This window comes from Rhinolophus sinicus, linkage group LG11 (assembly GCF_036562045.2).
Source record: "Rhinolophus sinicus isolate RSC01 linkage group LG11, ASM3656204v1, whole genome shotgun sequence".
NCBI lineage: Eukaryota > Metazoa > Chordata > Mammalia > Chiroptera > Rhinolophidae > Rhinolophus > Rhinolophus sinicus.
Window position 1 is genome coordinate 32,221,438 of NC_133760.1, and position 25,426 is coordinate 32,246,863.

General features: G+C 42.2%; 1 protein-coding gene across 2 annotated transcripts in view; it reads right to left on the bottom strand.

The window, feature by feature from the left end:
• CDH1 (cadherin 1) overlaps positions 1 to 25,426 on the bottom strand; it is a 69,973-nt gene that overhangs the window by 2,088 nt on the left and 42,459 nt on the right. For both annotated transcript variants that reach the window (XM_019756697.2, XM_074314681.1), the window contains 13 exons: positions 22,149 to 22,378; positions 18,193 to 18,336; positions 17,911 to 18,066; positions 17,003 to 17,147; positions 15,293 to 15,468; positions 14,926 to 15,054; positions 13,020 to 13,202; positions 11,494 to 11,738; positions 8,033 to 8,178; positions 4,917 to 5,141; positions 4,388 to 4,618; positions 2,411 to 2,541; positions 1,390 to 1,533 (listed from right to left, as the gene is read on the bottom strand). In XM_019756697.2, coding sequence (XP_019612256.2) covers positions 1,390 to 1,533; positions 2,411 to 2,541; positions 4,388 to 4,618; positions 4,917 to 5,141; positions 8,033 to 8,178; positions 11,494 to 11,738; positions 13,020 to 13,202; positions 14,926 to 15,054; positions 15,293 to 15,468; positions 17,003 to 17,147; positions 17,911 to 18,066; positions 18,193 to 18,336; positions 22,149 to 22,378 — 2,285 coding nt within the window. The remainder of the gene's footprint in view (positions 1 to 1,389; positions 1,534 to 2,410; positions 2,542 to 4,387; positions 4,619 to 4,916; positions 5,142 to 8,032; positions 8,179 to 11,493; positions 11,739 to 13,019; positions 13,203 to 14,925; positions 15,055 to 15,292; positions 15,469 to 17,002; positions 17,148 to 17,910; positions 18,067 to 18,192; positions 18,337 to 22,148; positions 22,379 to 25,426) is intronic.

The following is a 25,426-nucleotide window of genomic DNA, read 5'->3' on the forward strand; positions in this document are numbered from 1 at the left end:
CAGGTATACATTTCAGCCTGGACAGGTCTGGAAGGATGAATGCCACGTAGTTAACAGTTAACTCTGGTGAGTAGGGTCAGGGGAACTGAGGGGAACTTGCATTTTGGGTTTTTTCTTTATATATATTGTCATAACTTATAAAACATATTATTTTTGTAATTGAAAAAAAAAGCTACGGTCAGATGTTACCATGCAAATGAATATGAATGGAGGAAAGGACTCCAATGCAGATGTATCTAAAAGGGATGGTTAAAACTGGCCCTTCCTGTTTCTAGTTTTGTCTAAGATCTAGAATGAATATGGCTTGTCACTTCCATCACTGCTGTGCTTTGTATATTCAGTCCTTGTTGACAGTAACTGCCAAGAGAAGCTAATGCAAAGCCAGCCCCTACCATGAAGACTTGCCGTGGGCCACTGGACCATCAGACAAGCAAGCCCGGAAAACCATTCCAATCACTGAGCAAGTGATCAGGCAACATAGTTTAAGGAACTAGATCGTCGTGGACTGTTATCTTACTTTCTTACTTGGTTCTTTGCTCATCCCCACCCTCATTTCTTCTTCATCTTACCCTAAACTAATTTAACACTTTATTTCCCACCCTCCCTTGCAGATGGGGATAATCTTGTGACAGTTCTGGCCATTAACATAGAATGAAATCCCTTGTTTCAAAACAGTTTGCTAGAAGAAATATATATATATATATATATATATTTTTTTTTTTTCTTTTTTTTTTTCCCTCTGCCCTTCTCTTCCTATTTCTTTCTGACTGGAATACAGATCCAAGGCCTGGAAGTGTGGCAGCCAGCTTGGGCTCATAAGACAACAAGCATGAGAACAAAGATCTACGTGCTTGGATCATGTAGCAGGAAGACAAAAGGCTGAGGGTCCAGCCTCGACTGCTTACCCTAGCCTTCTACTTGCAAGAGGTAAATCTACTTCTATCTGTTCAAGCTTCTGGCATTTAGAGCTGAATGCATTTCTGACATTTACAATATGGATGCTATTTTTCTGGCCCTCAGGGTAGACTTGTGATACACATTTAATCTTACATCCCAACCAACTGTGGCAGGCAGGGGGAAAGAGACCCATTAGAGAAATCAAACTGGATCTACTTTGAACCTCTTGAATTTCATGTCTCGGTCTATTAAATCCTTTCAAGTATTTCTTGGTTTTACCATACAGACTTTGCATATAAGACCAGTTCGAAATGCTATTAGTTCTGAAATTCTGGTGAGACACAAATTTTATAAAAAAATGGGGCTCAGGGATCATGCAAGGTGAAAATATGGTAAAGGAAAGAATCTAGATTCTTTCTGACTTTCGACACAACTACTCCTTTCTAAGTTTAGAGATGAGTTGCTCCTTGGCTTTTGACTTTGTTTACTTACTTCATCGATAAAGTTTCCAATTTCATCAGGATTGGCAGGGCGGGGCCGATACTGGGGCACACTCATGAGGGTTGGTGCCACGTCATTGCGAGTCACTTCGGGCCGAGCGTCCAGGCCTCTGTGCAACTGGCTCAAGTCAAAGTCCTTTGGAGGAAAAGGTACAGGTATAGCAAAGTGTGAAACAGGGTTTCGATTTGGTTTACAGATTATGGTATTGGATAATGCCTTAACAGCCAACTGTATGATATTTACAAGCAAATGCCAATGTAATCTGAAATGATAGCTTCCAACTTGAAAGTCTTCAAAACAGCACTGGAAGGAAATACTGCATAAAAGGACTGTGAGGAACACTTGTGGGTATGCAAATGTAGACTGTTGTACCTTATTAACTCTTCAGAGGGTATGATTATTAGATTACTACTCAGCAAATATTCACTCCCTTCCCATCTTCTCAGGATTCTGTGATGGGTCCTATGCTTCCCTTTCTAAATACACAGACTTTCAAAACTTCTCTGGAAAACTCCTTGGTAAGGCAAGTTAAGACCATCACCAAATCAGGAAAAATAAAGAAGGCCTAAATATGTAACATCTACAAAAAGCAAAAACAGTTTAGCAGAGCTAAAATAACTCAAGGGAACCAAAATATTTAAGCAGATCCACTGCTCTATGTCAAAGATAATTTGAATGAAGTTCATGTTCTATGACTAGCGATAAAGAGAGTTAGCTCTGGAGTCAGACCAGCTGGTTCTAATGCTTCCTAGTTGTGTGACTTTGGGCAAGTTGCTTAACTACTCTGTGCCTTTGTTCAGTCATCTGAGTACAGAACAGTAAGCAATCAATAAATGTCAGCAGTGTTGTACTCAGGATGGTGGCTAATGATAATGCCCATGGTCTTGGGTAAGGCTTTAAAAAGATAATATACAAAGTGACACAGCTATTTCAAAAGTCTGCCTTCTAACCATTACTTCTTCCAAATAAAGAGATTACCATTAAGCTTTTTACTACAGTTTTTCAAACCCACCTGGTCCTCTTCGCCCCCTCCTTCTTCATCGTAGTAATAAACGTTGTCCCGGGTGTCATCTTCTGGGGGCAGTAAGGGCTCTTTGACCACCCGTTTTCTCCGAATAAACAGCAGAAGCAGCAGAATCAGGACTGGAGAGGGGAGAAGACGGCAGTGAGAGCCACAGGTCAAGAAAGCCATGAGCAGGTATCACAGGGCACCACTGCCTTGCATACCAGACAGATGGCTGTTAGACAACACACATGGTTATGAAGGTAACATACGCAGTACCACATAGTGGACGATTATATATGAATTCACATCTAATTCATGCCTTGATCTCAAACCAATCAGTCATTTCCCAAAATCTGAGGGACCATGTTCCAGGCAGTGGAAATGGTACGGGCAGGAGCATCCTGGGACCTCTCTAGAGCATTCTTTAGAAGTGTAAGTTCTATGTTTGCCCATAAGGAATAAGAAGCTGGAAATCTGAATCCTGGCACTGCTTCTGTTTTAAATGTTGTGCACATTTGAATATGCCAAAATGTCATTCTCGGCCCTTGTGTTTAATGAAATATACCCATAGCAAATTTAGGTAATGGTATTACTAAAAAGTCACTATTTTAAGCATAACTACAATCTTTAATATTTCCCTTAGAATGAAAGTACTAGTCAGTAACCACTGTCCCCAAAGCAGACTAGCCCATTCAAATAGAATTTGATGAAGAAGTAAGTGAGTAAGTGGAAAGTAAGTAAGTAGGGCATCTGTTACCACCCCTAAGACAGGAAGGTGAACTAACCTAATCCCAAATCCTGGAGGAACAAAGTTCTAGAAAACTCACTGAATTCTAAACAACACTTGTCTTCCTTCTCAATTTTAAGAGGACACAGACAGCAGAGGACAGGAGTGAACGGGATGCACTGTAAGCATTTCCTGAAGGTAAAAAGATAACCCCTCCTTGAACCTGTCGCAGCAGCAGCAGCAGAATCAATAGCACCTGTGCCGAGTCTAAATTGAAAGCCCAGAGTTGGTCTCACTGCTCCCTCTAAGAACTTTCTACGACTCCAGCCAGGTTGGTCTCCTCACTGCTCTACAGTACAATCAAGCCTTCCTCCCTCTGTGCTCTCACGCGTGTGGGAACCCTCACAAATGCCCGTCTGCCTACCTGGATTCCACCAGCCTAGGATTCCCCAACCATCCTACATCTTTCACCAAACCTTTCTTGAGACTCAATTAATAACCCTCTCTTCTGACTCTGAAGGCATTTATGGCCTAGACCACCTTTATTATACATTATCTTTGAAGGCTTTCTAATTGATTTGCCTTTGCCAGGTTTTAGAAATCATAACAGCATCTGTGCCAACCATAGGTGGGCTCGGGTGACAACAATTGTAAGGACTATGGCAGAAACCGCTAAATTCTCCCCACTGTCATTTTCCCCCTTCGTCCTCTCAGTTGATACTCACTGTTCAACCCACACTCCACCCCTACCCTCTGCCAAGACTTAATTGGGCACATGGTCACCCAGTTAGGGTGGGAACTTCCAGGTGAGGCTGTGTTTGGCCAGTGGGATGTGAGTGAAGGTGCTATGTGCCTTCCACTTCCTCTATCATCCCTCCTCCAGGATGGAGTGTGGAGGTGGGGGTGGGGTGGTGAGCTGGCTGACTCTGACCACGCTGATGAGGACAGCACCCCAAGGCCTTGCTGCCCTGAGCTGATCCAAGGACCTGCAACATCCTGCTGGGAGCTGGTTAGAAATTTGGAATCTGAGGCCGCACTCCTGATGTACTGGATCAAAATTCTCATGTTAAAAAGAGGCCCAGGTGATTTGTATATACTTGAGCTTGAGAAGCACCATCTTGAGGGACTGAAAGATTTTAATGGAACATGTCATGTTACCTTTCAGTCTTGGACCACTTATCTCTGAAATGTTCAGTAAGAGATAAACCACCCCCATGTTAGAACTCAAATGCTGAAACACTTGCAACTATACTTACTTAGCAGAGCAAGGATGCCTCCAAGAATCCCCAGAATGGCAGGGACCTGCAATCCGGCTTCGGCATAAGCCACGGTCCTCTTACAGCTGTTGACGGCCCCTTCACAGTCACACACAAAGATGTCTAAGGTGGTCACCTGGTCTTTGTTCTGGTTATCTGCGAGCTTGAGATTTATTTTGTAGTCACCCAACTCTAAGGTTTTCCTGGGCTTCAAAGTGATAGATTCATGTTCTAGAGGAAGCAACAAAAGTAGATGATGGGACCAGGGGGAAAAAAAGGTTTTTTTGTAGAATAAGATGGAGAACAGAGGTGTTTGGGTTACAGATTACTGGGCAGTATGTTACAGAGTCAGGCAGAAGAACAGGGACCTCTGGTGGAATGCCTCAAATGTAAAGGGGACAAGGGAACAAGAATCCAATGAAAGGGGTGTCACCTGGAAATTGAGAATTTCAAAAGAGAGGGCAGAGGCTGGGGCCAGGAAAGCACGAGGATCAGAGCATAGTTTCGGAAATAAGACTCAAATGCCCACCTGCATCATAGTACTCAATGGTCCAGTTGACACTTGCCCCGTGTGTTAGCTCTGCTGTGAAGGGAGATGTGTTGGGGGGAAGGTCTGGATCAATGATGTTGATGATATGAGGCTGTGGATTCCTCTGGCAGAAGTCCATGCTTCGAGGTTCTGGTACGGGGGCATTGTCATTCACATCGGAGAGGATCAGGAGAAGCGTTCCTGTTCCCGTAGCAAGTGGAGAACCTAAGAGAAAAGACGTAGGAACTACCACAGCTCAGGAACATTGATGAATCCCTGCTGCCTCCCATCAGACTGAACCCAAAGCCTGTCCTGGTGCCTATCCTGCCAATCCCAGGGCATCTGCACTCCTGGTTGGGCAAGTCTCTAACAGGCGTAGTCCCCGTTTTCATAATAATTATTCAAGTTATTCTTCACACCAAGGGTACCCTCCTTCCTCTTCTTCACTTATCTTTATTCATCCATTAAATTTTCGCCACTCCAAGAAGTCCTCATTACCCCCGACCAGTTCCCCCTTTTCTGAACTTCTGTGGCTTTAAGGTCATTATCAAAGGGTTAAGCCTTTAAAACTTGCTGCAAGTTGCTTTTCAAAATAGATTTGGAAGTTCATATACACTTTTGTTTGCATTTCTTTTACATCCTGATGCAGCACCTAGCATATGGTAGCAGAAAATGTAGGTACTCAAGGAATCTTCGTTATCATCAATATTAGTATATTATAGGGGGGGGAAAAACCCCAGAGGACTATATCTCAAACCTGTAAATAGTTATACCTGGGTGGCAAGCCTGTAGTGATATTTTTTTTGCCTTTTTTTCCTGTGTGGTTTTTAAAAAAGGCATAAAATTTACCATCTTTTTAAGTGTACAGTTCAATAGTGTTAGTATATTCATATTGTTGTGAAACAGCTCTCCAGAACTTTTTCACCTTGCAAAACTGAAACTCTACATCCATGAAACAATTCCCCATTTCCCCCTCCAGTTCTTGGTAACCACCATTCTACTTTCCATGAATTTGACTACTTTAATACCTCATGTTAGTGGAAGCATACAATATTTTTCTTTTTGTGACTGGCTTATTTCAATTAGTATAATGTCCTCACTGTTTGTTCATGTCGTAACATGTGACAGGATTTTCTTCCTTTTTAAGGCTGGAATAATATTCCATTGTGTGTATATATACCACATTTTTTTATCTAGTATTCATCCGTGGATGGATTTTTTTACCTTATCATGTAAATTTTCTTGTTTTAACAATGAGCAGGTGTCATTTAAATTTTTTTAAAGAGATTTTCTGATGAAACTTCATTTTCTTTTAAGACTTAAGTCAGGAAGTACTGAGTCATGCACAAAGTAGCCCTTGAAGGAATTGTTCAAAACAACCACACCTTAGCCATTATTAGGTGAAAGGGCAGCAAACTCAGGCTTTTTGGACAAATCAGGGTCACAGCTATACTCATTCCTTCATTGATTGTCTATAGCTGCTTCTGGACTACAATGGCAACAGAGACTATATGGCCTACAAAGGCTAAAATATTTATTCCCTGGCCCTTTACAGAAAGTTTATCAACCTTGGCTGGGTATTATTTCCTCAGTTTATCTCAGGCCAGGCTAGGGAATTCCACACAGCCGGAGATAGCTGGTCAGTGTGGAACGGCAGCTGAAGCAATGGATTAGCTTTCCCTTTACACAAAAGCATCACAGAGCCCCATCATGGCCTTACTTGCCTTGTCCTCTGCTTTCCAGATTGTCAAGTCTGGAATTACTACCTCGGGAGGTTGGGGAATGAGAAAGAGAAAGTGAATTTAATCATGAGAGGTTAGCAGGTCTCTTTAGCAGTACCGTGTTTCCCCAAAAATTAGACCTGGCCGGACAATCAGCTCTAACGCATCTTTTGGAGCAAAAATAAATATAAGACCCGGTCTTATTTTGCTATAATATAAGACCGGGTCTTATATGATATAATGTCATATAAGACCGGGTATAATATAATATAATATAATATAATATAATATAATATAATATAATATAATATAATATAATACTGGGTCTTATATTAATTTTTGCTCCAAAAGACGCATTAGAGCTGATTGTCCGGCTAGGTCTGATTTTTGGGGAAGCATGGCAATTCTGCTTCTGAATATCTATCCAAGGGAAATAGTTGCACATAGAGGCATGTATACAAGGATGTTTACTTATCACTTACATAAATAATGAAGAACTAAAAACACCCCAGAGGTCTTGTAATTGTCAGTGATTAAATTATGCAATATCCAGATAACCTCATTTTACTGAAAGTGGTACCGGCAGACCTCATTTTATTGCGCTTCACTTTATTGAGCTTCACAGATGTTGCATTGTTTACAAATTGAGGGCAAGACCCTCCACCAGCAAAATGATTACAAGTCACTTCATTGCAGTGGTCTAGAACTGAACCCACAATATCTCCAAGGTATGCCTGCAGATCTATTATGTGCCATGGTAGATCTGTGTGTCTTAAAGACATATAGCCAAGTAAAAATAATTGTTTTAACTTAAAACAACATGTATAAGATACATGTTTTTAATAAAAACAAAAATAGGCTATAAACCAGATAGTGGTTTTAAAACAAACTATACTTCTACATGCACATAAATGTATTCAAATACACAGAAATAGTCTGGAAGGAGCCAAACTTCACTAAGAACGAGGATAATGACAATAATAAAAATGACAGTCCTTATAGAGCATGTACTATGTAGCAGGCACTATTCTAGGTATTTTTTAAATAAATTAACTCATTTAGTTGTGACGGTTTATTAGCATTTTGTCAGATAAAGGAACTGAGGAACAAAAATATTAGGTAGTCAGTCCAAGGTCACACATGTATTAAGCTTTGGTCCTAGGATCTAAAGCCAGGCAGTCTGGCTCCCATTGGGAAGGAGTGAGGTTTGAGTATAGATAGATAGGGAGTGATGAAAAGGAACTCCTAATTATTTGCATTTTTGACAATGAGAATGCTTTTGTTTAGAATAAAAGAGAAAACATGAACTCATGCCTCCAAAAGAAGGGTAGCAAACAAGGCTATCCTTGCAAGCTAGGTGAGGCCGCAAAGGCCAGATGGGAAGGGTGCCCTTACCATTGTCAGTAGCTATAATGAGGGCTGTGTACGTGCTGTTCTTCACATGCTCAACGTCCTCTCTGTCCAGCTCAGCCCGAGTGGAAATGGCACCAGTGTCCGGATTAATCTCCAGCCAGTTGGCAGTGTCCCTCCAAATCCGATACCTGAAAAGGCACAAGATCTGGCTTAGAATAGAAACAGCCAACAGCATATACATATATATATATAAAACGGAGTCTATAAAGTTTCTCTTCACTGACAGTGGCACCAACTTCTCTACTTTCTTGTTTTAACATTTTTCCAAATTCCCTGTTTCAACTTCCTCATTTTATAAAAATATCATACTGTATAAATGTTGCCCGGAAAGTGTACTGACCATCCATGTACTCTTCACCCAGATTCGCCCATTGTTAATATTTTGTGATATACAGAGATTGACACGCATATACATCATGTTTTATTTTCCTGAACCACTTGAGAATAAGTTGCAGACATCATGTTCCTTTACTCACAAATACTTCAATGTGTTATCGCCAAAGAACAGAGGCATTCTCTTACATAATCACAATTTGATTTCCAATTTGAGGAAATATAACGCTATTATTAAACATATAGTACATATTCAAGTTGTCCATTTCCCCAACACTGTCCTTCATGGCGTCCCTGCTCCAATTCAGGATCCAATCCAGGATCATGCATGGCACTCAGTTGTCATGTTTCTTTAGTTTCCATTAATTTGTAATCATTCCTTAGCCTTTCTTTACTTTCTTGACACTGACATTTTTGGAACATGCAGGCCAATTTTTTGTAGAAAGCCCCTTAGTTTGGGTTTGTCCAATTATTCCCTGATAATTAGATTCAGTTATGCTTTGGGGGGCAGAAGAGTGAGAACACTACACGGGTGATGTGTCCTTCTCGATGCATCTCATTAGGAGGCACGTGACATCCGTTTGTTCATTTACTGATGTTCACTTTGATCTCTTAGATAAAAGAGATGCCACTAGATTTCTTCACAGTAAAGGTACTTTCCTCCCCTTTACAATTAACCTATGATCTGAGGGGAGATAATTTGAGAATACCCTGGTTCACCAACTAAATTTCATCAAATAGATTTAGCATCTAAATGGATAATTCTTGCCTGAATAATGAGTACTATGATCCTTGTGCATTTTTAAAAGCAGAGTCTTTCAGAACAGCTCCCCAAAGAGGACAGTAGTTCTCAAATGGTGGTGCCACTCAACATCCCGCCATGAACATCTGGAGATGTGGTTTGGTACAGTGACTTGGGGTGGGTTGCCTTATTGGCATTTAACAGTAGGTGTCAGAGGCTACAGCTTCTTCTGTTCTTACAGAGCAAAACAAAACAAAAAGTTTTATTCAATATGCCAAGAAACACCTTATGAAGAGTACCAGAAACAGTCCACCAGAGGAAACAAAGACATGAAAACCAGATGTGTGCTGCCCATCGGGGTCCTGGAAAGGCTCAAAGGAAATCAAAGAAACCAAAGGAAGCAAGGGCCTTGGATACCTGTGGGCTCATCCTCACGTCTTTAGAAGTGCAAAGCAATAAATTACATAGAGTGCTCTTTACCCAGGGTAAGGGCCTCTACATACACTTTAAGATTCGGTCTCTGACTTTGTCCAAAGAGAGGCTTTGAACTATTTCACTATTGCAAGGTAAGATTATCGACCCACCTGGAAACCATACAATCCTAAGCTTTATCACTGAACGAAAACCCTACAATATCATCTTTGGTTCTTCACTATCTTTTCGAGCTTTGATTAAAAACGCATCTTATCAGCCCTTATATTTTGGAACACCTAGAAGAATCTTTGGATTATGAGCAGCACATTGACTACATGTACAAAATCAGAATATTTTAAAGCAAATCTCAAAAATCGTGAGATTTTTTCCTATAAACCCTTCAGCATATAGCTTTCTATAGATAAGTTGTTTTAAAAAACCTTAATCACGATGCCACTAATACACCTAACAAAAACAATAATTACTAATGTCATCTAATGCCAAGTCTATGTTCAAATTTCTTTTTTTTTTTTTTTAAGGAGGGCATAGCTCAAAGTGGCCCGTGCGGGGATCGAACCGGCAACTTTGGTGTCAGTAGCCATGCACTCTAACCAACTGAGCCAACCAGCCACCGTCAAATTTCTCTAAATGCCTCAAGGTGTCTTTTATACTTGGATTGTTGAATCTATATTCTACTAGTCTACACATTACAATTGATTGATTTGTTTCTTAATACTCTTTCATCTATAGCAGTCACCCCCAGTCTTCTGCCATTTATTTGTTGAAAAAACTGTGTCATTTGTCATGTGTTCCCACATTCTGTATTTGGCTGACTGCTTCCTCGTAACATTTAACTTGTTTCTTCATTCCCTACATTCTTCAAAATCAGATCCTAAGACTTGATTAGATTCTGTTTCAACTTTTGTTTTCCCCAAAAACTATTTCTGTAGTGGCGCTGTGCACATGCTGTTGAATCCCAGCAAGCACATCAGGTGGAGTTGTCCTTGCCTTTTTAGTAAATGTTAAAATTAATTAGAAGGTTTGGGAGTTATCAGCCAAGATCCTACATTTTAAAAATTCCCCATGGTCCCTGGCCTAAAGATGCCAGCAACCACTAAGATCACGACCTGGACCCTTTACACAGCTCATCCTGTACAGTGCACATGCATGGTTTAAAGGTACTTAGGAGCCTTTTCACTCAGGACAGCATTAGCACTTTCCAGAGTAACCTCAGAAGTTGAAGTCACACTTAAACTCTTTTTGTTTGTTTTAAGTTTCCCAAGTCCTAGGTACTAAAGCTAAAACACAAACACCACCCTCCCCCCCAAAACAAGAACATACTCAATTACCAAGCATGACTCTACTCTGGATTTCCAAATTTTTTATAAATAGTTCAGAGCGTTCTGACAGGTTCCCCTAAAGTAGATATTAGCAAGTAGGAATCTGTCGCTCTGAGAAGAGGAAGCTGGCACATTGGCCAAGGCTTCCATTATCTCTGAAAATCACACTATTACTAACAAGACACACGTGTCACGCTTGGGTTTGTGCTGTAGTTTTTCCTAGTCAAAGCCAGCTCTCAAAAGATTAAGATCTTCTTTATCATACATGATCACAGGGGTGTTGCTGTTGGTTTGTATGTGTTTTCAGCATCTGTGGCTGTGCCTTCAAGTTTAAAGAGAAGAAACAGTAAGCTACTTATAAACAATGCCACGTATGTAAATTAAAACCGCATTCCTATTATACGACATGAACTCAGAGAGGAGGCACTGTACACCTACAGCGGCTGGCTGTGGAGGGAATGGGAAAGGTATGGGGAACAGGGATAAAAGGAATATTTTTGTAAAAGCCAATTAAGAGAAGGGTCTTACACAATGATGATAAAATGCTATAAACTAAATATTTTACACACACACACACCCAGTTGCTACAAGTCAGTTGAAAAATCCACACTTACGTTATCTTCTGATCCATAAATGTGTCCGGATCCTGGGCAGTATAGGATGTGATTTCCAGGCCTACTGGAAAGTCTTCGGATACCTCTACTCTCTTTTGGGGAGGCACAAAGATGGGGGCTTCGTTTACATCCAGCACGTCTACGGTGACGGTGGCTGTGGAGGTGGACAGAGTGACCTCAAAGGGGACCACATTCCGTACTGCCACATAGAGAATGTACTGCTGCTTGGCCTCAAAATCCAAGCCCTAAAGAACAGAAAAAATGAGTGTAAAAAAAATCTGACGTTAGTAGAAAACAAAAATTAAATCCTTCACTATTGCTCTTGGTTAGCCCTATACCAGTGGTTCTCAAATGTGCTGCACTCGAGTTGAGAACCCCAGGAGAAGAATACAAACTCTTAATACATGAAATCTCAAATGGCAGACCTCAGTTAACAAACACTAGCACATTAAGTCAGGACCGGCGAGAATGTTCACATCCTGCGTGACACGCTGTCCATGGGACCGGAGAGGGACAGAAGAGCCAGAGTCCACCTCACTGAGCCAGGAAGTTTAGTGGCAAGAACATGGAGTTCAGAATCAGTCAGCCAGCAGGTAAAACCCCAGTGGAGCCATTTCCTGGCTGTGTGATTTGGGCAACTGAATCTCTGGGTTTGTGTCCACACCTACGTGAGTAGGAAAAGAAGCTACCTCACAGAGGTGCTGTAAGAATAAACTGGGAACTTTTATGACGGATCTTATGTGTGGTGGGAACTCCAGTTACTAGCTTCTTTCTTCTGTTGATAGAATCGTAACAGAGAGTTAACATCGAATGTTCAGTGGGAGATAAGATTATGTACTAAACGGAGGTTCTGCTCACTTGCTCAGAGGAAGTCAATGTTCTGGGACTAATCCAGCGATCTGTTAACTCTGACTAACTTCAACAAGGAAATCACTCAAGTTCTTAGTTTTCAAGTTTCCAGGACACCACTTCTAAAACAATCCAGCAAAACAGCAGAGGCCAGTAAACCCTTTTTCCTCTTATTTGCAAAACGGATATAGGTGTAGGCAAATATATCAGGGAAAAAAGCCTATTAAAACAGATGGTGGAGTGGCCAGTTAGCTCAGTTGGTTAGAGCGAGTGCGCTTAACAAGGTTGCTGGCTCGATTTCTGCCATCGGATGGTGGGCTGCACCCCTCCCCCCAACCCCGCAACTAGATTGAAAACAGTGACTGGACTTGGAGCTGAGCTGCGCCCTCCACAACTAGATCAAAGGGCAACTTGACTTGGAGCTGATGGGTCTGGGGAAAAACAGTTACCCAATTAAAAAAAACAAAAACCCACAGATGGTACTTCCTGTTTAATTTTAGGATGTTGGACAGGAGCTTCCTGACTTCTCCCAGGAGCCTGCAGTCACTGCACCCAAACGCCCCACCAGAACCTGGGAAAGCTGGCCATGCTAATCTTCAGAGAAGACACCAGGGAACAAGGCAGTGGGCAGCTAACTGACCTGTCAGTTTCTGCATCTTACCAGGCACCATACAAACCTTAGCTGTTTTCAAAATGCCATCATTGGTTACTGGGTCTGTGGTGACCATAAATTGATCCTCGTTGTCATTCAATACGATGTACTCAGCCTCCCACGCCGGGGTATTGATAAGGTCGGCATCAGTCACTTTGAGCGTAGTGATTGTGACAAGGGCCTCGTTCTCAAGAACTTGCCCCTGGTACTGCAGAGCAAGGGAAGAGATGAGTCACTCATGACATCCTGACACACAACAGTGGAACCAGGTCTCAGGGGGCTCAGGGAATCCTTTCTGAGCCCAACTCTCGAGGAGAAGCGTCTCATAGGAAGTGGCCACTCATTACGAGTATTTCCTGCCGGGACATCAGTTAGTACTCAGGAGCCTCCTCTTCCATGAGTACCTGAAGTAGCTTCCCAAGGCCCTGACTTCCCCAGCCCCTCAGCACACTCTAGCCCAGGTGCTGACTGAGTTACTAAGTGTAAGGCATTGTGGTTTAGCCACCTCTCCCCTCATCCCCCATCATTCTCAGTGGTACCATGTTTCCCCAAAAATAATACCTAGCCGGACAATCAGCTCTAATGCATCTTTTGGAGCAAAAATTAATATAAGACGGTCTTGTATTATAGTAAAATAAGACCAGGTCTTATATTAATTTTTGTTCCAAAAGATGCGTTAGAGTTGATTGTCTGGCTAGGTATTATTTTCGGGGAAACATGGTACCAATACTTTGCATAAAATGAAAGCCTGGTCATTACAGTCTTCTGCTTAGAACCATTTGGTGACATCCCCTTGCATTTAGGATAAATTCTACAATTCTTCACTCAGTCTACAAGGTCCTGCAGGACCCAACCTCATTTGGTTCACTACACTGTTTTTCAATTCTTGCTATGCATCAAACTTCCTCTTGATTCAGGGCATTTTGCATGTGCTGATCTCTCCACCTAGAATACTCTTCCACCCTCCCGTTCCGCATTTGCCAACCTTCCAAGTCATACTATAACTGTTGCTGTCACGATGCCTAGGTGAGGGTGGCAGACACTGCTAATTGCCTGCTGAATATCCATTCTCCCCTTCTTCACTAACTGTATTGTTGGTGGCAGCAACGTTCCCAAATAAAATATTTCCAGTCTTCCTTACAGACAGCACTTGTTAATGAGATGTAAACAAAACTCGTTGAGATGGGTCTTCCCAGAAATAAGAGGACTTGACTTAGCAGCAATGCCTTTTGCACCCCCTGCCCTTGCCTCCTTCCTGAAGGAACTACAGTGATGGCTGGAGCTCCAGCAGCCATCTTGGGCCACAAGATGACACTGAGGACAGAAGGCATGCACCAAGGATGGTGGGACAGCAAGACAGAGGAGACTTGGTCTCTAATGACAGAGTGGACTACCCCACCTCTGGGCTTTTTGTGACACGGAAAAAGTCAACCCTATTTGTTAAAACCCCAAGAGTCTAGTCTCTATTACTAACCAGAGAACTGATTATTTCTAATTAATACGGTGAGGCTAAAGTTCCTCTATGTGGCTCTTAGTCCCTTCTCCTGGGCTGCATTTAACATAATTGCACACAAAAATTTGTATAAGTTGTTTAACATCTCCTTAACTAGATTATAAACTCCATGAAAACAGCATGTTTCTCTGCCTCGTTTGTGATAATATCTCCAGCATCTAACACAGTGCTTGGCATCAACTCAGAAAACGTTTGTTCAATGAATAAATAGGCCCTGATAAGATTTGCTACCAAGATGCACAATACGGAGACATGGATTCAGTAGTTTTTCTACGACTTCACAACATTTTGCCAGAAGGCTCCAGACAGAGACAACTGCCACCCAAATCTGCTTGCTTCTTAAAGTTCACTAGTCTGAGGAAAGTTTTCAAAGGCTTCAGCCATGAGCAGTTGTGAAGCAACAGAGGTGCAGAATTACCGTGGTCGGGTTGAAGATGGGAGGGTTGTCGTTGATGTCGGTGATGGTGATCACAGCTTCTGCAGTTGTGGTTAAGCCATTACCTTGAAGGTCAGCAGCTTGAACCATCAGGGTATACATGGCAACACTCTGCAGAGAGGGCGGACACACCCAGGTTAAGACCAGCAGCTACATCAGGCCCCGCCCCGCCCACAGCACAGAAACATGCCTGCCTGCCTGACACAAAGCCTTCGGACAGATGTTTAGATGCAAAGCCCAGACAATCACCAGACAAGTGGTAACTGGCCCCAGCAGAGTTTTGCGCTGTCCGTGAATTTAGCTAACATGAGTTTGCCCGCAGCACCCTCTGGGTGTCTTTCCCCCTGACCTCACGGTCCAGCCCAGTGGTGAGCACGCTGATGACTCCTGTGTCCGAGTTGATAACGAACATTTCCTTATCAGGCTCCGCAGGCTCTTGGGAAAGGATCCTATAAGCAATGGCGGCATTGTAGGTGTTCACTTCGTCATCCGCGTCTGTGGCTGTGACCTGCATCACGGAGGTTCCTGGAAGCATCGAAGGAGAAGAAGATTCAGTCAAGCTGGACTTCAGGGTCTGGTCATACTGCTCAGCTCAACTCTGCCAAGAGTGTTAAAGGCGGGGCCCTGGGGACAATGCCAAGTCACAGCTCCTGTGGTTGCTAATGTCCAAGTTTCTTACCAAAGTGCTATAGGAAGAAGAAAGCCTTCCACCAGAGGAGTGGTATTCCGAGAATTCAGCTTTTCCAGGTATTGGGGGGGAAGGGGAGATATGGGGAATAAATAACCTTAAACTGAAACATTTGCTGTGTCTCTTATACTGAGTGAATACTCTGATAGGAAAAACCCCAGAGATTTCCACAATTGGCTTCTCAGTCACAGTTTCACCTGAGAGAATGGGTTATTTGAGATCACTGCCTTCAAGGTAGAAAAAAATATTTTATAACATATGTGACGACAAAGTACTAGCTCCCAGAACATCTAAATAACTCTAAGAGTTTATAGGAAAAGGACAAATAGCCCAACAGAAAAAAAGGTCAAAAGACTCGAACAGACAAGTCGTAAAGAAGAAACCCAAATGGCCAGCAAACATATGATAAGATGCTTAGCCCATTAACAATCAAGAGAAATGCAATTTTAAATTGTATTGAGATATAATTACACATTGGCCAAAGCTAAAGTCTAACAATTCCAGGATATATATAATACATTGCTGGTGGGAGTATAAATTGGTTTGACCGCCTTGGAAAACAGTTTGTCACGATGTAGAAAAGTAGGCAAAACTAACAAGATATTATGTAGGGATAAATACGCACACTGTGAAAGATAAATAAAAACAAGGGAATGATTACTACAAAGTTCAGGGCAGTGTCTACCTCTATGGGGAAGAGAAAAACATGTGATCAGGAAGGATTGTACGAGGGGCTTAAACTACTGGCAAGGATCTGTTTATTAATCGCAGAGGGTTGATTGTTGTTTTTTTCTCTCAATTTATTTTTTTTAATTTTATTATTTTTTTATATTAGTTTCAGGTGTACAAAACAACATAATGATTAGACATTTACACCCCTCACAAAGTGATAACCCCCCCCAAGTCTACTACCCCATCTGACATCGTACATAGCTATTACAGTACCTACGCTGACTATATTCCCTATGCTGTACTTTACATCCCGTTACTATAGATATACATTTATATATGAGTATTTAATTATAATTGACATTCAATATCATTCTACTTCAGCTTCAGGTGTACAGGGCAGTGGTCAGGCATCTACAGTCTATGAAGTGATCCCCCTGATAAGTCCAGTGCCCATGTGGCAGCTTACATGATCTTTACAACATTATTGACTATAGGGGAAGGTTGTTTTTAAATTGTTCCTATTGTATACATGTTTCTGCAGGTAGGGTGTTACACGTGCACAATGCACACACACACACAAGCATCCAAAGAAGTTCTGTCCACATGAAGAGCCTGACCCCAAACGCCAACCCCAATACTTTGAGGTCCAAAGAATCTCAGTGTCTTTCTGGGTATTCGGCTCCAGGTCTTTGGACATACCTGGAAGAGCACCTTCCATGACAGATCCCTGAAAGACCTCCTGGGTGAACACCGGCCTGTTGTCATTCTGATCTGTCACTGTGATAACAATCTCCATCGGGTCCTCAATTGCATTCCCATTCGAAGACACAGCATGAGAGTAGAGCTACAAGAGCCAAGTGAGGGTTACTTGGGCCGTGAGGAAGAAGAGGTGGGAGAAGTGGTCTGACCAGAGCAGAGTGGGCTTCACCTGGCTCCCCCCACCTTTCCCACTCTCTGAGGCTCAAGTATATGGACACTCCGAGCAGAGACCTCTTCTCACACACATGCTACTGCCTCAATGAGGTCATGACACGAATTGAGATCATGACATGTGAAGACCCATGGGCTGGAGAACATACCCACCAGCTCAGAGTATCCATTCACCACACAGGGCTGGGGAGCCAGGCCTGGGAGCTAAAGGTGGAAGCCTAAAGCACTTGACTTATTCTAAGCAGGGTAAAATTTGCTCTGGCCGCTCCAGTCGTGTCTTCCCCAGATTTTCCTCCATTTGGCATCAATGCATTGCCTCCCAGCTTCCCTAAGCTCACACTGCTGCCAAGGCCCAGAAATGGATTTTGCTCCCCTACATCGTCACTGGCCTCTTCCTCTGGGTCAGGTATTTTTAGCCCCAAGAATAGGATGATATCTTGGGTCTAGACTTATGCATGATGCATAAGGACTTGTCCTTCATTCCTAACAAGGAAAAATTTAACTACCCCCAATTTTTCCAGGTTCTTCTATCAATTATCTTTATTAACAGGCCAAGAGGTGTCAAATTAAGCTCTTTATATGTCCAGATCATCAGACCTAGGGATCCAATATGGGTTGACCAAAAAACTTTGGAAGCTTGGGACCTTAACATCAATAACCTTCTAAGAGATACTCACAGTGTACTTGGCAATTGCTTCTCTATCCAGAGGTTCCGTCACCTTTAGCCATCCTGTTTCTCTTTCAATAATAAAGACACCAACAGGGGGTGTGTCAGCTCCTTGGCCAGTGATGCTGTAGAAAACCTGTGTTTCTTTGTCCCTGTTAGATTTGATCTGAAGACAAAATAAAAAGAAACAGAATTAGCAAGGAAGGATCCTTTCACTGGATCTTTCCCCTTTCTCTCCTTGGTCCTTCTCTGCCAAATTCCTCCTTAAGAAATAGAGAATATCCTTCTCTACCTGAACCAGATTTTTAGGAAATGGGCCTTTTTCATTTTCTGGGCAGCTGATAGGAGGAATAACCCAGTCTCTCTTCTGTCTTCTGAGACCATTGTGGGAGTCGGGAAATGTGAGCACTTCCGTCTGGGTTCCAGCGAAAGAGTCCTGAAGGGAGAGGAGATGAAGAACAAAATGAGATAATTCAGGAGAGAGAACACAGGCTGAAAAGTCCAACCTATCCAGTCAGCATCTCTAGCTTCTGAGGGCAATATACAGTTTTAACTTAGTAACAAAGTAACAGCCAAAACCATACCCAACGATCCCCTATGCCATCTAATAAAGGTGCTCTCTTTTGATCCTACTTAGTGTCCAGAGTTCAAGTAAGCATTATACATACATTATAGGTTTGTGGGTTTGATATTACTTTACAAGTTATTTCAAGCCTACATATTACACTTGTCATTTTTAATGGCACATTTTACTCCAATGATTTCCCATCAGGGCTTATTCAACAATGGACATTCAGGTATTTTAATTTTCTTTTATGTTTCTCCTAGGGTTATAGGTCCCCAAAGTGAAATGATTAGCCAAAATGAGTAAGTTTTAGGAACTGGGACTAAGAGATACTTTGTGATCAATACAAATCCCTTAATCTCATGGTGTCATTATACCTATATGGTTTCCATTTGTTCTAACAGGAGCTATTGGGATGGGAACCAAACACGCCGTTTGAGACTTGTATTAAACAGTTTTCATGTGTGATGATAGCATTATGCACACACAGGGAAATAAAATATTTGAAGATGGAAGGAAAAGATCTTTCAAATTGTTTAAGTGTTTTAAAGTAATTAGTGGTAGCACGGTAAAGGTGCCAGAGGACAATTCCATCTCCCACCCTCTACACAGTCACTGATCACGATATGCCAGCCAAGTGTGATTCAAGCCCGATTTCCTGGCTTCTAAAATTTGACTCAAAATGCATTAAGATAGACATGAGACGTGACCAGATATCACAAAATCCTTCCCAATCCTGCATACTGGTCATGCACACAGCCCGTGTCTGTCTCTGTCTCTCTGTCTCTCTGTCTCTCTCTCTCACACACACACACTCATCCTCTGCATCCTCACATTGAATCTCCCAGAGAAGTAGTCCTGCCTGGGCCAATGCAGGCTCTGATCTTGAATCGTCACCATGGCACCTCATCTCCTGGGCAGATTACTTAACTTGTCTGTCCCGGCAAAGGAACAAGTATTAAACTGACTGCCAGCACCATAACCTAAGCCTAAAAACAACCACCTTGCACAGCCACGATGGCAAACAGGCACTGATGAGTGAATATAGGTTCAGGTGCCCCACTGAAGAAGAAGACAAAGAAGGTGCCTAGCTAACATCAGGACTGCAGAATCTTTTCAGGGAATGATAGTAAAGAATGATGAACAATGTGCTGGCAAAACATAACATTAATATCTTCATGTGTGAAATTAAAGGGAACTGTGCCTAAGCATACTGAACATGGAACCATCCCTCAGAAAAAAAGGATACACCAGACTCAGAAAACCCACCCAAACAAAATCAAAGAAAGAACTGGAAAGTTAGATTTGTTCTTATTTTCCCCCAGCTTTATTGGGATATAATTGACAAATAAAAATTGTATACATTTAAGGTGTACAACCTGATGTTTTGATATACATATAAGATCTATTCTTATATGAATTAAAAGGGAGGCAAGATTGTCACCCCTAATGCAGGGCCACCTGGCTCCACGAGGATCCCTTGAACTAGATATAAAGCAAAGTGAACCTCAAATCAGCTGTGGCAGAGTTGTCACTTGTAACTCAGTAAACATTCTTCTTTTCTTATTTAAAAACAAAACAAGTATCTCTCCTCTCTCTCTCCCTCTCCCATATATATATGGCACCCTGTGTGTGTGTGTGTGTGTGTGTGTGCGCGCGCGCGCATTACATAGATATATGTAATACATATATATGTATATACATCGTATATACATATGTATACACATTTTAAGAAAGGAAAATTGTATTAAAATTGTAATACTCAATATATACCAATAACAAAAGATGAATACAAGTCACATTTGACTTCTGCAATGACAAGAGGTACTCAAAGTGGTTACCATCAGCATCCAGGCACTTCTGATTACGGCAACCTATTGCTTGAGCAACGCTGACTAAAATGTACACTTGTATACATTTTTTTGGCACCCCCGAGATATATATATATATATATATATTTTGTATCCAGCAATGTGCCCAAGTAAAAGCTTATATTTCCTACATTACACCTGCAGCTAGGAGTAACCATGAGGCCATGTTCTAGCCAATAAGATGTAAGCAGAAGTGTTGCTTGAGAATTCTACAAAGGCGGCCAGACACTTAAGTGATACACTTTTGTACTTCCTTCCTTTCTCCTTCTTATCACCTAGAATACAGATGTGATTACTGGAGCTCTAACAACCATCTTGGATCAAGAGGTATCCCTGAGGATTGAAACTATGCACTGAGGCTAACAGAACAGAAAGGAAAGGAGGGACCTGGGCTCCTGAAGATTGTGGGGACTCCATACTGACCACAAGTTAATCTTGAATTTCCTTGACAGAGGAATACTGTATTTTGCATAAACCACTGTAATGTGTAGTTTTCTATAATATGTATTTGAACCTAATCACAATTTAGCAGACATAGAAGTGAAGGCAAAGGTAGGAGGGGAAAGTTGAAAAAGCAAGCTCAAAACTGTCTTTGGCTGTAAGAGGCTTTCATGCATAGCTGCCCAGCAAGAAGTCACCATCCGAACTTACATGAATGACAGAGTCAGTTGGAGACTTGAGACAGGGAGCTGTGTTAATATAGTTCTACTAAGTTCCTCATTGTCCTGGTCTGCCCAATTATACCAGGGAGAAAAATTCAATCTATCAGGTAGTAAGTTCCCGGAATCTCAGGAGTCTTCAGGGAAGAAAACAGGAACCAGCCTGAAAGGCCGTGCCACTTAGGACCCACTCCACACTTCCAAAGCACCAACAGGGTGCAACTAGAATGGCACCCCAGAGAGACATTTTGGAAAGAACCACCATGGGAGCAGTTTAGAAACTGGCAAAGGTATTTGGCTTTGGGTAACAATTCCCAGAGACATTCTTGGCAAGAACCTGGGCAGACACACATCCTTCCATCCTTCCATCCATTTGTCCACTAAATATTGCCTGGCCTCCTTGTATGTGCCAGAGCAAAGGTCAGGCAATGCAAATATTAAGGGGAAGGATCTTATGAAGATTATAGTCCAATGGGGCAAAAGCTTCCCACTGATTCTTCCCCTTCTTTGCCAAGACCCTCACCACTAGAAATACAAAGAGCAAAATGATCAGATAATTGACCTCTTGTTCATCCTTCTTCTAGGAAGAGAATAAGAACAGTTAACAGTATTTATTATAGGCCTAGCATAGTTCTAACATTTCACATGTATCAATTCATGCAGTCATTATTATATCCATTTTACAGATAAGGAAATTCAAGCATAGGCAGATTAAATCACTCCCCCAAGGTTACTCAGGCAGTAAATGGCAGGACTGGGATTCAATCCCAGACAGAATCCGTGTCCTTACCCACTATTCTATACTAGCCAGAGAAATAAAGGTAATATCTTGCCATCATTCCACCTGCTCCCTCTCCACCCAACAAAAAATGCCCAGCAAGAATTAGTTTAGTTAGACAAATGGTTGCCAGCTGCAGGTTATTCTGGAGACATTTGGCAGCGTCTAGAGACATTTTTGGTTGTCACGATTGGGAGAGTGCTACTAGCTTCTAGTAGGTTAAGACCAGGAATGCTGCTAAACATCACATAGTACACAGGACAGCCCCACAACAAAAAATTATCCAGCCCCAAATGTGAATGGTGCCAAGTAAAGAAACCTGGATTAGAAATAGACTAGAATATTAGTGAACTTCCCAGAAACACTGCAACATACATGATGATGCTGGTGGCGATGGTGGTGTTTGGGCGTGGCTGCCTTCAGCGTCACTTTGGTGGAGAGCTTCCTGCGGGTGGAGTCCCAGGCATGAACAAGAAAACTGATCTCTTGATTATGAAGTTGTACAGGCCGTTTGACTGTAAGCACACCATCTGTGCTCACTCTGAATTTGGTGTTGTCAGAAATATACACTGTCCTTGGTTGACCGGTGCATCCTTCAAAACTCACTGCAGGGCATAAATCACAGTGATTAGCAAATTGGGCAGATTAAAAACAAGAACATTCCTTCTCTAAAAAGCAAACTGGGCTCTCCCACAAACAACCTGACTCACACAAAACAAGCACAAGCAAAACAAACCATAGTCTGGTGACAGAACAGCAAAGATATAAAAGTAGTTGATTTATCATTATGTTCTCACAATTATAGGGCAACTGTTAATTGTGCTCTGAGCTTTTCCCCTCTACCTGTAAAGTGAAAACAGTAACCTGTCTAGAAAGTAACTTCTTTTCAATAACAACAAAAAGGGGTCTCTCCTTTTCCGATGGCTCTTGACAATATGAAAATGGACTCCTAAAATAACTGAGACAGAATACCTATTGAGTCCAAAAGTTAGAGACCGAGGTACAATGTCATGCTATGGATGGGTTACATTTCAATACACAGTGGTAGATAATAAGAAAGAGCCAGCATGACATAATGGTTAAGAGTATGGACCCTGGGGGCCCACCCGGTGGCTCAGGCGGTTAGAGTTCCATGGTCCTAACTCTAAAGGCTGCCGGTTCGATTCCCACATGGGCCAGTGGGCTCTCAACCACAAGGTTACCAGTTCAATTCCTCGAGTCCCGCAAGGGATGGTGGGTTCCACCCCCTGCAACTAAGATTGAACAGGGCACCTTGAGCTGAGCTGCTGCTGAGCTCCCGGATGGTTGGAGCGCGTCCTCTCAACCACAAGGTTGCTGGTTTCGACTCCCACAAGAGATGGTGGGCTGTGCCCCCTGCAACTAGTAACGGCAATTAGACCTGGAGCTGAGCTGTGCCGTCCACAACTAAGATTGAAAGGATAACAACTTGAAGCTGAATGGCACCCTCCACAACTAAGATTGAAAGGACAACAACTTGACTTGGAAAAAAGTTCTGGAAGTACAGACTGTTCCCCAATAAAGTACTGCTCCCCTTCCCCAATAAAATCTTTTTTAAAAAAAAAGAGTATGGACCCTGGACCAGACTCCCTGGGTTCAAGTCCCAGCTCTGCTTATTAGCTCTGAGACCTTGGGTAAGTTATTTAATCTCTCAGTCTATTGTTGCCTTGAAAGAAGGCAACAATAGCAACTACCTACCAGGGTTGTTTTAAGATACATAGAACAGTGCCTGGTACATAACAAACACTGTATTAAAGTTTGTTAAATAAAAATTTAAAAACAAATGGACCTTTGGTTAATCATTTATTCAGCCCTTGTGAGTATTCCACAAAAGATTTTAACTGCAGGTATTTACTGAGTGTAATTATATGCTTATTATCTGAGACACAGAGAGGTAGTGCCTGCCTGCTTGCCCCGTGCGGCACTGAGGAAAACCTGCCCACTGCCAGTTAAGGCAGATAATGAAGGTTTCCTAGGAAAGTCTTCAACCAGATCGTACAGGGAGGCAAGACAAATGCAAAAGGCAGAGAAAAACTACTTGGGTGCGGGAACTTATGAGCAATGGCTTAAAGACAAAACTATTTTTTAAATACTTTATAGTTATTCAAGTATTAAAAGTTAAAAAAATATGAATACCCAAAGCCAGAGAAGCGGTGATGAAAAGTGTCTACGTGAAACATCAGAGTCTCAAAGGACTCATTCAACAGGTTCCCACCAAGCTACAGAAACCCTGCTGTGTTCTAAGGACAAGCTGTGACCATGGGAGACAAGACCCCTGCCCTCACTGAGCTTATACTACTGTGGGAGAGATGGACAAACACCCAAATCAAAAATCGCAGACAGTGATTGATAAATGTTAGTGGATACAGAGGAATTAAAGAGGGTAATACAAGACTGACAGCGGAGGAGGGAAGGCTGGGGAAGGTGTAATTTATATTGGTTGGTGAGGACAGACCTCTCAGAGGGGGAGGTGTCTGAGCTGAGACCTGAAGGAGTCAGCCTGGCTCAAGAGCCTTCCCGGCAGAGGAAACAATATATAAAACAGTTCATTCTGGGAAACCCTCAAGTTAGCCTGTTTTCCTCCCTTTCAAATAATTGCTCCTCATTCCTCAAGTGGAATTTCTATTTGTCCCAAGTGATCTTTTATGAAAATTCCTGCTCTTGTGCCTATTTTACACAGCTAGACACCTCTACATTCATGAGGATGGGTTCTCTGCCAGAAAGCCAGAAAGCCATCCATGGGCTGCAGTTTTCATTTCTTCCACCAGGCGCCACCCTTGCAAATGTTTCTGAAGCCAACAGCTCCACCCCTGCCAGAGAAAGTAAGACCATAGTTGAGGGCAAGAGGGTAAGCAACAGGAATACCCATTCTGAAGATGAAGAAATTGAGACTCGGGGAGGTTAAGAAATTTCCCTGATATCCTATAATTACTGAACAGAAGAGCTGGGACTAATTCTTAACATGAGTTATTTAGTCTCATGGTTGTCACTCCCTCTAGGGAGAACTTCTTGGGGCCTTGGCTACTTTTATAGAATACCTTTACCTCCTGGCTAGAATCAGGGATGGTAGAAACCTGAGGCCACCTCACTTCCTAGCTGGGAGTGTGCTACCTGACAAATAAACTGAGCAGCCAAACCAAGAAGTTATTTCACGGGAAGGGAGCTGGGTCCTTGACTAATCACTCACCCAACCAACTCTCCCTCCCAGTGTATAAAGAAATCAGGGGATCAAATATATAGTGATGGAAGGAGAACTGACTCTGGGTGGTGAACACACAATGGGATTTAAAGATGATGTAATACAGAATTGTACACCTGAAATCTATGTAATTTTACTAACAATTGTCACCCCAGTAAATAAAAAAATAAAAAATAAAAATAAAAAAAGAAATCAAAACCACACCCGCACCCCTACCCTCACCTTTCAGGCAGGTTCTACAACTCATTTCCCAAATTTGAGGGTGTAGATGTGGGGTGATCAATGGAAGGTTATAATAAATGACAGGAAGAGGGCGACAAGAAGAAAGGGCTGATATGAGTCTGTGACTGGATTATAAACCCACATTCTGCCATGTTCTTGCTGAGACGCCTTAAGCAAAATGCTTAACCTCTCTGGGTCTCAGTTTCCTCTACTG